Source organism: Nilaparvata lugens, chromosome X, assembly GCF_014356525.2.
Source record: "Nilaparvata lugens isolate BPH chromosome X, ASM1435652v1, whole genome shotgun sequence".
In the NCBI taxonomy this organism is placed as follows: Eukaryota; Metazoa; Arthropoda; class Insecta; order Hemiptera; family Delphacidae; genus Nilaparvata; species Nilaparvata lugens.
Window position 1 is genome coordinate 66,281,019 of NC_052518.1, and position 20,396 is coordinate 66,301,414.

Genomic DNA, 20,396 nt, shown 5'->3' on the forward strand with positions numbered 1-20,396 from the left:
TCCATCCCCGTTTTAAACTTATTTAAACAGAATTTGATTGTTAAACGAGATGGTTGTTCCATATTTTTCATTTATTTCTACAGGGATACTTGAAGCTTTAATGAATCACTAGTAGGTCTACCCTTCTATTCTCTTGACCGGTTTCAGCTAATCACGACATTGTCAAGTGTCTAAATGACATAATAAGCTGAAACTGGTCGTCACATTCAAAGACAATAAAAGGAAGCTAGTGGTTCAATGTGTACATACACCAAACTCTCGTACGAATTATAAAATAATTCACCCGAAGCGAAGAAGTAATATCGCACTCGCGTAGGGAAAAGAATTGAAAAAATTAGGGCCGATTTTGTAGAACCTTCGTCACTCACGTTTCTGGCAATATTGTGAAACCAAAACTTAGGACTGTCCTTCTCGCATAGAGGATTGCTTCCAATAATAGACAATAGTGCAGGAATGTTGTCTTTTCTATGGATATTATATCTTCCAGGAAGTATAGCGATATACACCTGTCATTCCGCTATTTCCATTGAGGTGTGTTTCACCCTCTCCCACTATGGTATAGAGCTGATGAATAACTAGTTTCTGGTTTCTTTCTCATGACCAGACTTGGAAAAACCTGACTAATGAAATAAGAAAATAGTTATTACAAGTTTGATTTAGTAACGTTATTGGCTAGTGGTTTGAAGAAAAGCTAAAAAAAGTTATTGCAAATCTGAATTTGACTACCAAAAATTTGATTAATATTTTAAGTTGATACTGCAACCGGACAATTTCTTGAATATTCATTCTTGAATACAAAACTAGAATTTATTCTAAATACTTATAATTATTATCAATCAGAGTATAACATCCAATTGCATTGCTACCACAAAATGTTAAATAAACCTAAAAGCGAGTCAAAGATAAATGCAATGACCTCATTATACTTTTACGATTGCTAAGTTCAATTGGATTTTGAAAAATATATATAGGTGCCGTGAATGAATTTTAATTGTTATTGTTCGAGAATGGATCAAGAAATCAACAAAACTATAGAAATGATCCTACATATAATTATTACATTGAATCACTAGTACACTTTTATTTTTTACCGTTCTCGGCTAATCAAGTGCCAAAATGAATTATTAGTATTAGAAAGTAAACCTTGATTACCCTAGTAAACCTACACTACCTTAGTAAACCTAAGTTTATTTCCTTATAGCTCATATTGACACTTTATAATGATTAGCATGATTAGCCAAAGGCGGTCGTAACATCAAAGGAAGTAGAAGGGTACCTACTGGTGATTTTTTTCTGTGGGAGCAGTAGGATACTTTATCACTGGGTCTCTCCATGTTAGGCGATCCTCTCACTTTATAAGATTTATATACACAATACTTGGGGAGTCAAATATAAATAACTTAGCCAACGAGAGTAAGTAATACTGCACTCTCGTAAAAAAATATGAAGACTAATTTTGTAGAATCATCATCACCTTTCTGGGAATATTAACAAACCAAAACTCTTGACTGTTCTTTATCATAGAAGAATGCTACTAATAATAGACAATAGTGGAAGAATGTCTTTTCTTCTGCTGTCTCCCTAGCTCTGACATCCCGCTATTCAAGGGTTGGTTAGGCTATATATATATATATATATATATATTTAGGAAGTGCAATCAATATACCTGTATCGGACTATCCTTCAGTGGGGCGATCTCTCGCACAAGTGGTGAACTTCGAGCAAAGAGCTTCGGAAAGGAAGTACATTGTATTTTGTTAATACCTTGAATACTTCATTTCACTGGTATTTCCAATTAAGATATCAATTATTTCTATCACATTTTTGACTGTCAAAGAATTGATCTCTAATTCCTTTTTTGTTTGAAAGAGATCGTATGACCCAGCAACTCACAGTTTATAAAATAAAATGAGTCAATTTGGCTCTTTTTCTTATTGGAAACTGAAATTTTATTTCATAAATCTAGGAATAATCCATTGGTTGAGAGATTTGAATGTCTTATATAAATCTATGTGTTATTCATTTATTCATTCTAACTGTTAATTTGTTTTATACAAGCCTTCTTTAAGCAGATGGAAACATTTTTCTAGAAATCCCCATGTATAAGCACCACTCAGTTTCTTCTTCACCAAAGCCAAGTCCGACGCTCTCTTAACTGAAATTCACACTGAGTGCTTTAATGGACTTTTTTCAAACTTCGTATCGATAACAATCAACTGTGTCAACAGTGAAAGAAATGGACATTTTTAATTAAATGAAATTCATTGAGGTTTTTATATGAAAATTAAATGTAATAATTCAACAATTCATTAAAAATTCTGTTCAACATACTAAATTTTTATGCAATAACATTTGATTTTTTTGATTTTTACTAAACTACTGTAAAATTACAGGAACTATTTTTTTTTAAATATACAACATTTTTCTGTTGAGATAATTTCCTTGAATCATAAAGCTAAATCAAAAATAATTTTGATACTCTATATTTTGAAATATTGTTTGGAAATATGTAATAAATGCTATGAATGAATTTTTATAACCCTTAAGTGATCGCGCGGGGTGTTTTAACACCCCAGTAAGGTAAATTTTGCTCTAGCTTGATTGATCGATTGGCTAACCTGCTGACCGGTACAGTACCTTCAAACCAGTGCATGAGTGGGAGAACCAAATTAAAAAACCAGTTCTGCGACACTAATTGTACGAGTAAGATCTCTTCAATTGTCTTTGGGGTGTCGGCAACACCCCATGCGACTACTAAAGTAACTTTTTGTTAAGTTACTGACACATGAAAACAGTATGTAACAATTGCCTAAACTAGGTGAATGATGTTGATGCAAATAAAATGTAAGTTGAACATGGCCTAAATTTACTTTTCCTCATATTTTACGTCAATTTTCAGATCAATATAAAGTTACCTATTTAGTAAAAATTTATGTTACACTTTCTCGCATAATATATGAATTGGTCATATTTGGATATGAGCTGCCATGTCATGGAAAGCATGATTGGATTGAAATTCATGGGATTAATTTAGTATTATTCATATTCAATGCAGTAAAACATTGAAAACAAGAAAAACATTATTCTGAATATATATATTTTTTACAAAACTTGTACAAATACAGCTCGACTCGAAATCTGGTAATCTTTTATTTAAAAATCTGATAATTATAAACTAAATTTTGAAATCACATGAGTGTAAGCACAATGATATCAGGGGAGTCCATTTTATTGTTTAAAAATAGTTTCTTCCCTTAGTAACAAAAAGGAAAGCAGTTATGAAATTTTTCATTTGGGGTGTTCTGAACACCCCATGCGAGCACTTGTGTTTCAAAAAGCTGCGCGACCACTTAAGGGTATAATTTTCAATTATGAGATAACATGAAATGTATATGTAGAAAAAATTGTTCCTGTTCTCAAATTTAATTGTAACAACTTCCATTTGTTTCAATGTAAAGTTAATTTTTTTTAAATTTTCAAACAGTAAAATTTTTCATGTCAAGAGGGGGGTATTTGTGATATTACATTTTTCTCAATAAAAAATCAAATCTTTGATTCGATATTCAAGAATCGATAAAATTTGATAGTCAATATCTGTATTATCGATATGTGGACTTAACATCTGCTTGAAATTTTTATCAGCTGTTCAGTAATGTTGGAATACTTACTGTAGTAAAATTATCTTTCTAAATTAATAAATAACTGAACAATATAAAGGATAAATGAATTCAAAACAGATTAAAAATAAAGTTTTATTGAAAATAATAAAGGTAATAAATTTTGAACTTATAATTTTGCATTCGTGGGGTTGGCAATGATGATGTAACTAGGGCGTCTCCCGAAATTTTAGGTTCTTCTCTCAAAATGGTAGATGGCTTGGCTTTTCAGTGTACTTTGTTCTTTTGAAATGTTTCTATACAGTATAATTGAAATTTAAGATGTTTTGATTGTCAAAGCCAAGTCCGACGCTCTCTTAACTGAAATTCACACTGAGTGCCTTAACGGACTTTTTTCAAACTTTGTATCAATAACAATCAACTGTGTCAACAGTGAATGAAATGGACATTTTTAATTAAATGAAATTCATTGAGGTTTTTATATGAAAATTAAATGTAACAATTCAACAATTCATTAAAAATTCTGTTCAACATACTAAATTTTTATGCAATAACATTTTATTTTTTTGATTTTTACTAAACTACTGTAAAATTTCAAGAACTATTTTTTTAAAATATACGAAATTTTAGGTTCTTCTCTCAAAATGGTAGATGGCTTGGCTCTTCAGTATACTTTGTTCTCTTGAAAATTTTCTATATAATTGAAATTTGAGATGTTTTGATTGAAACCTAAATGTCCTTATGAAATTTATTGATTTTCTAAATCATCTGTGAAGTGTAGATTTTATTATCTTCTCAATTTGTGTTAAATATTTTCGTATAATTTTGAAAGCCATAAGTCTATGTTAAGATCCGTATATAACAGATAAGTAAAATATTATTTTGTAAGTTTTATATCTATTGGTCTAGAGTTAAAATAATCATTTCTAATTTTGAGAAAGCTTTTAATCTATACTAGATAATCATACCCAACTTATTTGTAACTTTAATCATGTTCAATCTATGTGTGATTGTTCTGATGTAGACTGAATTTTTCGAATCATCGAAAATTATAATTTGATTTGCTCTAAACTGGAGTTCTTATTCAGAAACGGTGGACACATTCATAATTTCTCAAGATATTGGTAAATGGAACCGAGCTTTCTTTAGGTGATAGGTGAGAACTATCAAACCTTTTGGAGAAAATTGGTAGCACAGCAACATGTGTTAGTAGCTGTCCGGACCAAGAAATTCTAAGCTGTATCTGGTTTTCCTTGTTTTTATGGTGGAAGGCACTGACTACAGTTTTTGATGTATTTACCCTTAGGAGATTATCTTTGTAGTAAGAGTCCACCTTTTTGGGATGACACGATTCAAATTTTCCTCAACTTCTTCAAATGTGCTTCCTTTGGCTGCTATTGCCAGGTCATCAGCATAGACAAAGTGGTTTGTGTTGTCCCCAATGGGTTGGTCATTTACAAAGATGTTGAAGAGGACTGGAGCTAGCACATTTCCCTGTGGGAGACCATTCCTTTGTACCACTTACTACAGTTGTTTTGTAGATGGACTTGGAAGTGTCTATCTGTGAGCATTACCCGGATAATATTCACCAAGCCATAGTCATACGTGGTATTATAGAAAGGAACTGTCTAGAACAGTTTATGGTAAGCCTGAGGACATTTTAGATCAACTATTGTGTCAGCTGGATGATGAATCAGACAGCCATTAAAATCCTCATTTTGAAGAAACAAATTCTGAATTGGAGGACGAAGTTTCAGAAAATAGTGATAATGAAGAAGATATTTTCAATGTTAATTTGCCAGGTGAAATTTTACTAGAAGATCAAGGAGTACAAAGTGATGATGAAGGTTTGCTAGATGATATGTCTTTTGAACTAGGTTTTAAACTACTAGGTTTTGAACTACTTTCGCGAACCGCAAAACCACGATGAGCACCGGTCCAAACGATGTCAGCTACTGAAATGGGGTTAACTAATAAACAAAAACAAATCATGTTGAGATTTTCAACTCTATCACAACTGATGACAATGGAATCAAACTGCTTATTCGTTCCTGCCGCACTCGCTATAATTTAATTCAAAACTACATACGTTACAGAAACAAATTCATCGGTCGTCATCTGCCCTGCCATTGTTACATTCAATAGTCAATAGTATGAATTGATATAAATGTACATATCGATATTGAGCTACTATTCGACACTGATTATTCAACAGTCCCAAAAACGGGAGATGATTTGTACATTTTCACAAGTAAAATATGCCGATAATTATTAAAAAAAGATATTGCTGTTTGCAATTGTAGAAAAAACATTATTATGATTATTAATCGAAAATCTAATATCAAACACCCTAAAGGCTTCCGCTACTGACTTGGCAGCAGGGGGACAGCTAGAAGTCCATAAGATGAGAGCTATTTGGATTCTCGTATAATAATTATTATAACATTTGTCAACATTGCTATTCATTCAACAAATACTGACAGTTTGAAGTAAATCTTACCGGGGACAAGCCATGTTGCAAGAGCTGTTGCAGACGAGGAGCAAGATTCTTGCGTACAGCTCGCACCAGCTGACTGTTGCACTGCTGGCTGTTCAAGAGGGCACCACTCGCCTCGGAGTCACTCACATAGTCACTGTCAGTGGTGGGGTCCGCAGAGGGCCATTGCGCAAGGCTCACCACTTCATCGATGGCTAGTTGCAGTTCAGCAGCCGTGTCTCTGCAACAAATAGTAGGCTATCTGGTAAGAGGTCGGGCAGAGCAACAATACTATCGCGAGTGATCAAACATCAACAGGCCGAATAAGTTCAAAATAAGCTAAATAAGGAGGCTAAACAGGAAAACAGGCTGAATAAGCTAAATAAGTTTAAGTGAAGGTTGGGCAGGCTAAATAAACCTGAGCGGGAACATGTAACACCTAGCTTTGCTTCGGCCAGCTTGTGGTCGTCAAAGTGGTCGTCCTTAGCAACTGAAAGGCGTCCTTAGCTACGATACTTCTTGTCAAAGTGTGCATAGCCTGCTTGATTGGAATTGTTTGACAGAGTCTGCTGTTATCATTGTTTGTTATTATTGTTTAACTGTGCTATTTGAAAACAGCTGTGAAACCATAAGAGCAGTCTATAAGCCGCGCCAAATTCAATTTCATAGCTCTTCAAGTGCATCACTTTCATTCTTCTTTTGGTTTAGTGACAACGTAGTGCAATACTTCGGAATAATAATAATTATCATTGGCTGCTCTAATATTAGTGAAACTCCTATTCTTAATCCATTTTCCTTCTTACAGGAGCTACCCTATCACTTCCTGCCTTGATAGCTCTCTATGCATTTCCACGCCCTTTCTAAATTCCCATTCTCATTTTTCACTAAGACTTATAAGAAATAAAAATGACTAGAACGCGAAGCGAGTTTGAGAAAGCGAATTATTCAGCACAGCAAAGTCTAAATAATATTAAAAATGACCTGATCCACCAGGAAGTAGCGGAGATTGCGGTGAATATTCACGGAATCCTTTCTGTGATTTGTTGCAAATATTCGAGTGACGTGATAATCGATTTGGTGCCTGAAGTCACATCATTACTCAATAAGTATGATTCCGCTATTAAGGTGAACAACGACTTACAGGTTTCTGTAGCTAATATACTTGAAGAAAATAAATTATTAGTAAAATCCATTGAGTCAGAGAAGAACAAGAGACGAATTGATTTTGAGGAGTCATTGCAATGTGAAGAGGTGGCGGAGGGTGAAATTAAATCTTTGAAGATGGAAATTGAAGAGTTTAAAATGAGTCTGCTTGTATTGAAAAAAGAAGTACAAGACAAGGATACAATAATCGATCTACTCCGAACTGACTGTGAGAAACTTTCTTCCACAAATAAATCGAAAAATTTTAATTCCGGGACCGAGTTTGTTTTACCCAGACACACTGCCAAACCAAAGAAGTGTGACTCTAACCTGACAATACCGACTAAGAACAGATTTTCCATATTCGAGAGTAATGATTCGCATGACATGCAACCTGCCAGGGAAGATGTTCGGAAGCAAACTAGTATTCAAAAAGAAAATTCAACACCTTCTGCTGTAAAGCAATCACGAAGAAAGATGTCGTGTAATGTTCGTTTATATGCTGACAGCCAAGGCAGGGATGTTCACAGGAGCTACAAGGGTGACAATAATAACTTCACGGCCATGATCAAACCAGGAGCTCGCTTCAGGGATGCTGTGGAGGAGTCTGGTCAATTGAACGACAACGATGTGAATGTCTACTTGGCTGGCTCAAATGACTTAGCCTGCAATGAGAGAGAAGAGCTGCATTCTGCTCTGAGAAGTAAACTGCGTGATCTGCAAGACCGGAGAGCTGGCAAAGTGATTGTGTTTTCTGTGCCTCACAGGCATGATCTTCCACGATGGTCTGTAGTCAACAAGGAAATTCGGAGGGCAAACAAGGAAAACTCAAACTTGTGTAAACGTTTTAGAAATGTCACTTTCGTGGATATCAGCAACTTGGGTAGGAGATTCCACACATCGCAGGGCTTTCATTTGAATTCTTTGGGGAGAAGATACGTGAGTGACAGGATCATGGACGTGGTGTGTGAGCTAGCTCAAGAAGAAAAAACATCTGACTCAATCCCCCTCAACTATTACACTAACTCTTTTTTAAGAGTGGATCGAGTTCTGTAGGATAGTCGTGCTCTGAATCCCAAAACATTGTTGGTGATGCGGAACAGGCAGACCCGGAATCACAGGTTTTGCAGTCTGATTTTGCAATGTTTCATTGGAATGTGCAGGGTGTCATGAACAAAACTGATGAGTTGGGTGATTTGATTAGAGAGCATAATGTCAGCGTTTTAGGTATTTGTGAACACTGGTTGAAAGCTTGTGAGATAATTGAGGTTGGTTTGACTGGCTATAGATTAGCTAGTGCATACAGTAGACCTATAGAACGGAGGGGTGGTACGGCTATTTATGTGAGAGATGATCTAGAATACTGTGAGCTTACTTACTTGAAGGAAATGTCAATAGCCAGTATATGTGAAGTTTCTGGGGTTCTTGTTTCGAAATGGAATGTGATTTGTCTTGAGGTGTATAGAGTACCAGATAGGTGTAATTTTGATTATTTCATTGAGACGCTTCACGTTGTTTTGAATGTAGTATCACAGAAAAATAAGTCAAATGCATCCATTATTCTCAATGGAGATTTTAATGTTGATTTACTGGTGAATGATGTACATAGATCTATTTTTGTCAACTTATTAAATAGCTTCAATCTTAATTTAACTGTGTTTGATGTGACAAGACCAAGCAGGATATGTATTGACAGAGGAACATGTATAGACAATATGGCTACTTCCATACATAAAGATAGAATTAAGTCTGTGTCTGTTATACCGACCTTAGTATCAGATCATCACTCATTGCTTGGCTTATTCACATTGTCTGGTGAAAATGACTTGAAGCAGAGTGATAATGTTTCTCGAATCATTCGTCCGATTAATAATAGTTGTAATAAAAAGTATTTCACTCTTCTACTGAGTAAAGTTAATTGGTTGGATGTATATGCAACAGGCAATATTAGTGAGAAATTTGAGTACTTTTTGAACAAATTCCTAAGTATAGTTGATACAGTTTTTCCTCTAAAAACGGTCAAGTCCTCCAAATTGAAGAAAACCCCAAAGTCTAGATGGTACACTGATAATTTATCAGCTCTCAAAGAGGAATGTTTGAATATGTATAGTCTTCACAAGTACACGGGTCTGGCTTACCATTGTGAATTGTATAAGATATTGAGATCCAGGTATAAATACATGGTATTTCATGCTAAGCGTGAGTATTATTGTAATAAAGTATTGCAGACTAAAAATAAATCACATGCTATTTGGTCAGTTATAAAAGAGAATTTGAATGTTAACGATAGAACATCGGTACCACTGGTAACTGATATCACAAGTGATAAATTTAATAAATGCTTCCTTGATAATGTAGAGTCAACAAAACAAAATATCCAACAATCAAGACATGATATGCCATATTATTTGAATAAATTTGTTCATGCTAGACAGAATAATATCAACTCTGTTTTCTCAGTTGGCCATTTCAGTGTTGAAGAGGTCTATAACGCCATTTTTTCTCTCAGTAATAGTATGAGTTTGGATGTGTATTGTTTGAATTCTGCTCTTTTAAAACTTGCTGCACCTTATATAGTGGAGGTATTGTTATATTTATTCAATCAATGTGTGAAAGAGGGTGTAATTCCTGTGTGCTTGAAATTGTCAAAAGTTATTCCACTGTATAAGAGAGGTACTAAATCTGATTGTAGTAACTATCGACCAGTGTCAATCATACCAATTATTGCTAAGGTTTTTGAGATATTGCTGAATACTCGATTAGTTAAATATTTTGAGGATGAACAGCTCTTTTCAGATAAACAATATGGTTTCAGATCCAAAAGAGGAACCAATACTGCAATTCGTAATTTTGTGAAAGCTTGTGTGGATGCTTTAGATAGTAGAGAAAAGGTCATGGGGAGCTGGTATGATATGAGTAGAGCATTCGACACAATATCCCATGATATATTGTTATATAAATTGAAATACTATGGCTTTGATCGGTTTGCATTACAACTTTTTAAAGAATATTTGTCAGGGAGGTACCAATCGGTTTATTTTAATGGGTCCTTTTCAGCATATCTGCCTCTCAAATCAGGGGTACCTCAGGGATCCATATTAGGACCCACATTGTTTATAATATATGTTAATGACTTACCATTAGCGATAGGAGACGATAGAGTGAACACATACATGTATGCTGATGACTTGGCAATTCAGGTAAATAATAAATGTTTAAATTCAGTTGAACGTTTTATAAATGATGCAAATACTGTTATAAAAGACTGGACAGCAGCCAACTCACTTAGTCTGAACAGCAACAAAACCCAAACGATGAATTTTTCCTTGGCTAATTATTCAGAAAATGGGGAGGTGAAGTTTTTGGGTGTGACGTTAGAGTCAAACATGAAATGGGGCATACACATTGAAAATATAAGTAAAAAAGTTGCTAGGGGTGTATTTCTCATCAGGAAATTTAGACCTTTTGTCAATGTTGATGTATTGCTGTCAATTTACTATGCACACATTCAAAGTCATTTGTCATATGGCATAGTGGTTTGGGGACACTCGTCTGAAATGAAAAAGCTCATGATTTTACAAAAAAGAGCTGTGAGAGCTATTTTTAATGTCCACTGTAGAACTCATTGTAAACCTTTGATCAGAGAGCTAAGAATACTAACGATTCCATCTCTTTTTATTCTTCAGTGTCTGTTGTATGTAAAAAGTTACATGCATGAAATGCAGACAAATAATTACATTCACAATTATGGAACACGCCAGAAGACATTGTTGCATAGAAGTCAATGTAACTTACAACTAACTCTGAACAGTTTTTATGAATTTGGTAAGAAAATTTATAACTTGTTGCCAACGGAAGTCAGAGAATTAAATATGAGCAGTTTTAAAAAATGTGTGAAAGATATGTTGTGTGAGCTTTGTGTCTATAGTGTTAATGAGTTTGTAGAATGTTTGACACTTGATAACACATCTATAGACATATAGAATATTATTGTTGTTGTCCTGTTTTTATATTGTTGATTTGTTATTACTATTATTATTGTTAGTGTTACAAAACGTTACCATACTTATTCATGTATTGATGAATGAAGAATGTTATGAATTGTAAATGTACCTGACCTTGTTATACAATTTGTTTTGTAATGACAATAAACAATTTTGATTTGATTTGATTTGCATAGACCTGAATCAACGTTGCCTCAACCACTATGCTTTCCTATTTCTGTTGACTTTGATGAAGTTGTCAGATGGCTGCAATCAACAATTGTTTCTGATGCTTCCGAGGGGCCTTTCAGCTCACCTGATCCACTCTTTGGCATAGGCAGTAGGCACCTTCTTCCCGCACCACTGACCCATCAACAATTATCAGGGTCTCCTCCTGACATTTGAAATATAAAGAACAAGAGAAAGACAGAAAGACTGCATTGATTGTATAGGCCTACTCACCCCCAATGATTAACTTTCATCGTTTTCTTCAATATATTCCTAGTAAATCGTTCAGTTTGTCCAATATGATGACCAGCGAAAACGTGAAGGATCGCAACCACCCTTCTGATTATGTTTATTGTCCTTGCTCGAAGCTGAAAAAGGAACAAATTAAAATTCATTCATCTCAATTCAAAACTAATTTTATTCGATTAATCTCCCAAAAATCAACCAGAGATGATTCAAACAGAAATGCATCTGTGAAGTAATAGTCTCAACAAAACTTCATTACCTCATTCGTGAGCAAAGAAGTTAATTATAGAGAAGAATTCAAACTATGAACTTCCAACTCTAACCATCTCAATACTTACAAGTTTGATCCCATCAAATACAAAGAACTATTTTTTTAGAGAAATATATTTTCTATATATCCCTCAAATAGCTTACAGCTAGAGGGATACTATCGCATTGTTGTAATATTCAAATAAAATAAATAAACGGAATCAACTGCTGGATATGTTCCCTTACTGCAGTTGCAGCTACTCTACAAAGCATACATTTCATTGGATTTGTTATCTTTCTATAATAAACAGTCCATTCAACATTTGAGAACGATTTACAAACAAAAATATGAATAATTTTTTTTTTTTTTTGAATTTGTTCCCTTTCTGCAGTTAACGGTTCAGCTATAATAAACTAGCATCTACACCATTTTATAATATAATCTGACAAATAGATATGCAAAATATGCTATTTGATAGCGTTAGATGTAGGTGGTATCACCTCTTGTTCTGTCTTGCGATGCTCTGATTTCGAATCGAGTCCTTTCATCTTATGCCTGTGCAGAGGGCACTTACATGTGCAGGCGGTCTGTGAGGTCGTAACATCTGATCCTCCTGCAAAAATTAACATATTGGAACAGTGAACAATCATTTCAAACTCATTTCAAATGAAACGATTTAATCACATTATCATATCCACTCATTTAATAACAAGTTTCAGTTGCTTCACCATTATCGATTACGATTTTATTATTAGTAATCATTCAATCAACAACCTACTAAAGGGGTATTTGGATATTTCGATGAGTTAAATTAGTCAATCAATATCTAATGCAAAGAACATAAGATATACACGAACCAGCACAACCCAGCTTATTTCATAATGAGTTCTAAATTCCTTGATTGAATATGAGCAAATACTTGACAGCTCTTTTTTCATCAATGCTCTAAATTTTCGTCCTGTTATAGCTGTGAGTGGCCGGTAGTCTGTTATTTAGTCGAATCCCAGCGCTCTTCACCCTTCAACTGAATTCAATCCATTTTATTATAAGTCACAGGCTATACAACAGTAATCCTTGACAATAGTCATGCACAATCATATAAAAACTCAGACTTAATAACATTAGATTTATCGGGCAATTACCAAAGACCTCAGCTTATTTTCCAAAGATTCTACATGATGTTCAGTGCAAAACACCGCTTGCTTTGTAAATTCACTATTAAAAGACTACTTCTACCAAAGCCTTGAAAGTTCTTGCTGATTTTAGAGTTTTATAGGAACAGAACAGCATTTGGGCAATTATTCATTTGATAGAAAGATCACAGAATTGTTTATTTATCTTGTTTGGAAAACATTGCTGATTCATTCTGTTTACACACAGAACTTGGTTGAGTGTACTAAAAAACACCGTTGGATTGCACCATATATGTTTTTTCTTTATTTTACATTGTTGACCGTATCATTAATAATTGATTATTACCGTATTTTTTCCAGAATGCAAGTGTAACTTGTAAATATAGGAACACTAAACTTTATTTTGGCACAAACCGCAAGTGAATTGAAACAGTATTATGGCTACATTTTATTTTGATGTGAATTATAATATTACAATAACTAGTCATAGTTACCTTAATTATAATATTAGACATTATTACTAGTTCATCTCAAAATTATGGAGAGATTCCACGTCAACATTTCTGTTCAACAAAGTGTACTTACTTAGATATTGACAATATACACCAAAATAATGGAAATATATCCCAGGCATCCGTCTAAAACGTCTCCAACCACAAATTTCAACGAAACAAATTCATACGTTAGTTATATATGCTTGTAACATTATTTATGTATGAGCTGAATCAAACATATGATAAGTCAGTGTTTCCAATTGTTTTTGATTTTTGTATGTTTTGAACATTTTGTGACGTTTCGATTGTAGAATCTATATACTTAAAGGAATAAAATCTATTCTATTCTGTTCATGTCTTATTCCACTGATTATAATAATTATCATACATCCGCACACAAGATAAGAGCAAAGCAAGAATGTAAGCTGTTCATTGAAAGCTATGGTGCAATTCACGTCAAAAGTCAGTATTGTTCATATGTAGGCTTGTCAGCCTTATCTAGAATACAAGGCTTCTGAAGGCAGTTACCGATGACTGCCACACTCAAACTGAGCAGTATAGTATCTTTGAGCATGATTTTAGCAGCGATTGCACAAATATCCTGTACGACTCGACAAGATCAGTTTTGACTGAGCATTTCTTGGATACAGTAATTTCCAATTTTCAAACTTAATAATTTGTAACTTAACAGCCAAACTTCAAACTTATCAACTAACAACTTCTTGAATAATCTTAAAAGTTGATAGTTAGTCAACTTACTTAAAAGGCAAACATTGTCTCACCAATTTTTACAGCGATTGTTATTTTGAATAGTACCGTTTGGTTGTATTTTAAAAGGACACTTCAGAGTTGATATGGTTACCTAACCATAAAAATTATACTTGAATTTTAAAAAACACTTTTGAAGTGAAAATACACTTACTTTTGTAGTGACGATCGTTTCGACCTATTGTTGGTCATCATCAGACTGTAGGAATTTACTCAGATGACAAGGCTATGTGTGGTAAGGGATGAAGGTGGTGGAATAGGTTGTGGTGGGGGTTGGGTTGGTGGATACTTAGTGAGGCGGTGATTTTGAACTGTGGACTATTTTGTCAAAGAGTGTGTGGGAAGAGAAATTTACTTGATCATTTAGGAGACTGTTGGGAAACTGTTTTGTGTGGTTGTAAATTTCGTATTGTTCCAATACATTGAGTTTTCTGCTTTTTTGTGAGATATGGAGGATTTCAAGATTGGTGGCAATGTCGGTGTATGTGTGGCCTGTTGATATAATATGGTCAGCAAAATTTGAGTGGCTATGTGGTTTATTAATGGCTCTGATGTGCTCTTTGTATCTTGTCTGAAAGTCACGTCCAGTCTGTCCGATATACAGTTTACTACAATCATTACATTTCAATTTGTAGATGGCTGGTTGCTCAAGTCTCTGTTTGTTTGTTTGGTAATTTTGAAAATGTTTCCTCAGTGAATTTGTTGTTTTAAAGGCGATTCTGTATTTGAGTTTCTTAAAAGATGATGCTACTTTCTGTGATTTGTTGTTGTAGTATGTGAGTGTGATGAATTTTTGGTCATTTTCCATATTATTCTTGGTTGATGATTTTGTTCTCATTTTGTGGAGTAGGTTGTCGACTAGAGTGGATGAGTATCCATTTTGTTGGGCAATGAATTTGATCGTGTTGAGCTCTTGATTGTAATCAAATTGTGTCATGAGGGGATATTCAATAGTCTGTTGATCATGTGGTGGAAAGCTGCAAGTTTATGTTGGGTTGGGTGGTTGGAGGTATTGTGGATTACTGTGTCAGTTGTGGTAGGTTTCCTGTATATTTTAAATGTTTTGAAAGTATGGTTTTGTTTAAATATGGTGATGTCCAAGAAATTGATTGCACTATTGTTTTCCAGTTCTATGGTGAAGTGCAAGTTTGGGTGTATTTTGTTCAGTTTGGAGTGAAATATTTCAATTTGCCTGGTGTTTCCTTTGTATGAAATGAAAATATCATCAACATATCTAAACCAGCTGATGATTCTGTCAAACTGATTGAGAATGTGTTTTTGTTCAATGTTGTGGATGAAGATCTCAGCTAAAATGCAAGAAATGGGGCTCCCCATGGGGAGACCGTTTGGCTGGAAATAATATTGGTTATTGTAACAGAAGTAATTCTGTGAGGTGACTACGTTAGTGAGATTTACAATTTCATTGAAGTGTTCAGGTGGTGTATTATTCTGTTCCAGCATTGTTTTAAGGAATTTTACAGTTTCGGGAATTGGTACATTGGTGTATAAATTTGAAAAGTCTAGTAAAGCTATTGTGGAGTATTGTGGTATTTGGATTTTCTGAAGTTTTGTGGTTAGATCAATGTTGTTTTTCACTGCAGTATGATTATGAAAAGTTATGTTGCCTCTTATGGTGGTATCTATTAATTTGGCTAGTTTGTGGGCAGGTGCTGTTGTGTGATTGATCAGTGGTCTTATTGGTACATCTTGTTTGTGTATTTTTGGGAGGGCGTTGAGTCTGGGTGCTTGTGGGTTGATTTGTTTGAGAAACTTTTTCTGGTTGTTTGGGATTATGTGCTTGGTTTGGTTGATGGCATCTTTTATTTTTGTTTGAACTCACTGAGAAAACATTTTCAAAATTACCAAACAAACAAACAGAGACTTGAGCAACCAGCCATCTACAAATTGAAATGTAATGATTGTAGTAAACTGTATATCGGACAGACTGGACGTGACTTTCAGACAAGATACAAAGAGCACATCAGAGCCATTAATAAACCACATAGCCACTCAAATTTTGCTGACCATATTATATCAACAGGCCACACATACACCGACATTGCCACCAATCTTGAAATCCTCCATATCTCACAAAAAAGCAGAAGACTCAATGTATTGGAACAATACGAAATTTACAACCACACAAAACAGTTTCCCAACAGTCTCCTAAATGATCAAGTGAATTTCTCTTCCCACACACTCTTTGACAAAATAGTCCACAGTTTAAAATTACCGCCTCAATAAGTATCCACCAACCCAACCCCCACCACAACCTATTCCACCACCTTCATCCCTTGCCACACATAGCCTTGTCATCTGAGTAAATTCTACAGTCTGATGATGACCAACAACAGGTCGAAACGATCGTCACTACAAAAGTAAGTGTATTTTCACTTCAAAAGTGTTTTTTAAAATTCAAGTTTAATTTTAACAGCGAAAAAGTATGGATATACAACAGGATAAAAATTATTATAAGAAATTTAATTTAGAATTCAAATAGAATCAATTGAAAAATGAAACGTTGTACTGAGGAATTCGTATTCTTTCGAGTTTTTCACTAAACTTTCAATGTTATTGATATTCATATTCTCTCAATATTTGATGAATGTGCAATGAATTTGAACATATAATAAATAATCATAAACACATCTCACATAAGTGAAAAAATCATTTTAATTTTTTATATAGTATTTGAGATAGAATTGATCATTATTAACCAGTATTAACAACAGTATTAACCTAATCATAAAATGATTAATGAACGTAATCACCACCAATAATGCTTCAATAACCAACCATAACCGCTGCTTCACCAAATCCAATCATCATTGCTTCCCATTAACTTGAAACACATTCTTGGACCATGCCCAATGTGTAGTTTCCTTGAAGGACTGAAGCACACTGCATTTAGTCATATGCCATATGACTATGCTGATGCTATGCTATGCCATATTCTGGCTGAATACTTTAAGTGCCAAAAAAGTACCGTATTAAGCTTGACATATTTACACTGGTTTATGCCCTCCGCGAAATAATTGCTTAACCAATTCTGACATGTTGACGTGAATAGCATGTGAACAGATGAAAGGTGGAATCAGAAATTGGACAATGTACCTTGGAGAAATTCAATGAAACGTTCCAAATCGGTGATTTGAGTCTTCAATTGAGTCACCAATTGCTCTTTCATCTTCATGGGACTTACCAGCTAGCATGAAAATATAAAATGTTAGTAGTGATTTTGTTGATTAAATAAATGTTAGTCATGCACATTCATGTTCCATTACATATGCACTAAATTCCAGGTTACAAATTACAACTATCGATATTGTTATATTCGTGATGACCAAAGGAACGGTTTCCTTTAAAAAACAAAATGTCATACACAATCTATTAAGCAATGATTATACCACAATATGTGAACTTACTGCCAGTTGCACGAGAGTCCAATAAAATGACATCTAAAGGTCCAATTCCTGAGCGACGACTGTAAGCCGCACTGTATTAACTGCTAAAGTCGACAAACTGTTATAATAGTCACTGAAAGAAAGACTTCGTTGCGGCGACGACGTCAAGCCAATCATTGAGATGATTATGGAGAGCGGTGAAGGAAATCCATAGAAAAAGGCCCACTGTCCTTAGCAGAGTCTCAGTGAGAATTTGCAAAGGGTTCCTACTCAAAAGTGACAGAAATTTTGTACCATAATACTTGTGGACTTGAATTAAATTTTTGAGCATGTTTTATGTAATTTCCGGTATGCAACCCACAAGTTGACATGTTTTGATGCGAACAAACGAACACACGAACAAACACAACCCTACTCTTTCTTATTATATAGATGGGTTGATGATCATGCTACATCCAACATTGATGGGGCCAAGTAGGCTTTAACGAATTTATTTCTGGTTCAAATATGAACTGATTTTATGATTTGAAAACGATGTAGGAGTATCTCTTACTGGCTGAGACTTTTGTTGGAGAAAAATATATAGGTTTTTTGAGGAAGTTTTCCATAATTTTCTCTTTTCTTTCCATAATTATCTCTTTTTCTGGCTGAGACTTTTGTTGGAGAAAAAGATATAGGTTTTTTGAGGAAGTTTTCCATAATTTTTAAGTAAGTTGGCAAGGCACAGTAAGTAAATTACAACAAGCAAAGTCCTGAAGAGATATTCCTACATCGTTTTCAAATCATAAAATCAGTTCATATTTGAACCAGAAATGAATTCGTTAAAGCCTACTTGGCCCCATCAATGTTGGATGTAGTATGATCATCAACCCATCTATATAATAAGAAAGAGTAGGGTTGTGTTTGTTCGTGTGTTCGTTTGTTCGCATCAAAACATGTCAACTTGTGGGTTGCATACCGGAAAAACGGGAATGATTTAGATCTCCAAATTTTGAACATAGATTCTAAAAATATCAATCTCGTGCACCTGGAAGCCCAAATTTCAATTTTCCTTCTAGATTTTTCAGAATTAATGTTCAAATTCATCTATGCTACCGTACATGAAGCTACATTGTTGCAGCCCAAAGTGTGTTTTTTATGAGGTTATAATGCTGTTACAAGACTAACATTTTCGAACGGCCATATAGCGCAACGGTAAAACGCTAGCTTACGGAGCGATGGTTCCTCGGTTCTAATCTCGATGCTTCCCAATTTTTTTTGTTCTTAATTTTTCCCTCAAAACGTATTATCATCAATTATTTTTTGAAGGAATTTGTTTTCATTACAATTGAACTTGGATTTTATCAAATAATTATTTTTAATGTAAAATTTTGCCACCAGTACACATGAATTGGACATAGTCTTCATGCTGCAGGCCTATCATTGAATTTCATAAGAAAAAACATGAATAGATCACAATAAAATAAGTAATAATTTATATTCTTCAGTTATAATGTACAATCAGACACGAATTCCCAGTGAAACGAGTATTTTAGGTATTTTGTTTGGAATTGGGAAAACAAAAGGCTGCCTGATTCAAATTGAGGAGGATCCTAATCGAACTAAAATTTATTGATGTATTGGAACAATCAATATGATTCTGTGAGGTTTTCAAGTATTATGTATTCTTCAGTTTTCTATACTATAATAAAGAACTGGCTTATACACGTAAGGAATAGGGAATTTGTCGAATAGGGAGTAGGGAATAAGGAGTTTGACGCATCATCACGTCTGAAATATACTCAACTGATTAATTTGAAATTTTGCATATAGATTCTTAATTAACCGAGGATGGTTATTTATGCCTATTTTCAGTTCTTCAAGATTTCATTACGTCAAGTTTTCAATTTGTCATGCTTCCAGTTGTTGTATAGAAGCAGCTGAACATTTCTTTCAAAAGGGACACTAGATGATAGGTATGATTGGGGATCCTATTCGAATAAAAATAACTGATTTTCTGTCGCATCAAAACCGCACCGATTTATCAAACCGTTCAAAAGTTATTCTCATTCAAAGATACTGATAAATCATCCATCTATCCATCATCTTTACTATAATAATGGAAAGAGCTGGCTCATACACGTACGTGATGTAGGAAAATTATGTTTGACACATCATCACGTCTGAACTACTGGATTGATTGATTTGAAAATTTGCATAAAGATTCTTCATTAACCGAGGATGGTTATATGCCTATTTTCAAATTTCGAATTTTTTATTAGGTCATGTTTTCATTTTGCAGTTTTAAAATAGACCCTTGCGAAGCACGGTTTACCTACTAGTTATTAATATTATTAGACTTCAGCCGTCGCGCGGCTAGAGTCGATCAGTCATCCCTAATGAGGAATTTGGACCTTACCGGAACCTATGAACGAATCAGGCGTCAATGCAATACATCATTACACCATAATTGAATTTTCGTGCCACTGACCTGAGAGTGTTAATCAGCAAACTACATTTTTTGTTCAATGACCAACAATGGAAAACTCCTCATTTTCATAAACAAATCAAGTCAAGTTTATAACTATGCATAGTGTTTGATTCCAACCTAATTGTACATCGATTATACTTACCTACTAGAAAATTTCAACACATTAAAACCAATTTTAATATAA

General features: G+C 34.3%; 1 protein-coding gene across 4 annotated transcripts in view; it reads right to left on the bottom strand.

Moving 5' to 3' along the window:
• LOC111053707 (RUN domain-containing protein 1) overlaps positions 1-20,396 on the bottom strand; it is a 58,705-nt gene that overhangs the window by 26,217 nt on the left and 12,092 nt on the right. For all 4 annotated transcript variants that reach the window (XM_039441480.1, XM_039441482.1, XM_039441479.1 and 1 more), the window contains 4 exons: positions 17,453-17,543; positions 12,444-12,556; positions 11,682-11,815; positions 6,118-6,334 (listed from right to left, as the gene is read on the bottom strand). In XM_039441480.1, coding sequence (XP_039297414.1) covers positions 6,118-6,334; positions 11,682-11,815; positions 12,444-12,556; positions 17,453-17,543 — 555 coding nt within the window. The remainder of the gene's footprint in view (positions 1-6,117; positions 6,335-11,681; positions 11,816-12,443; positions 12,557-17,452; positions 17,544-20,396) is intronic.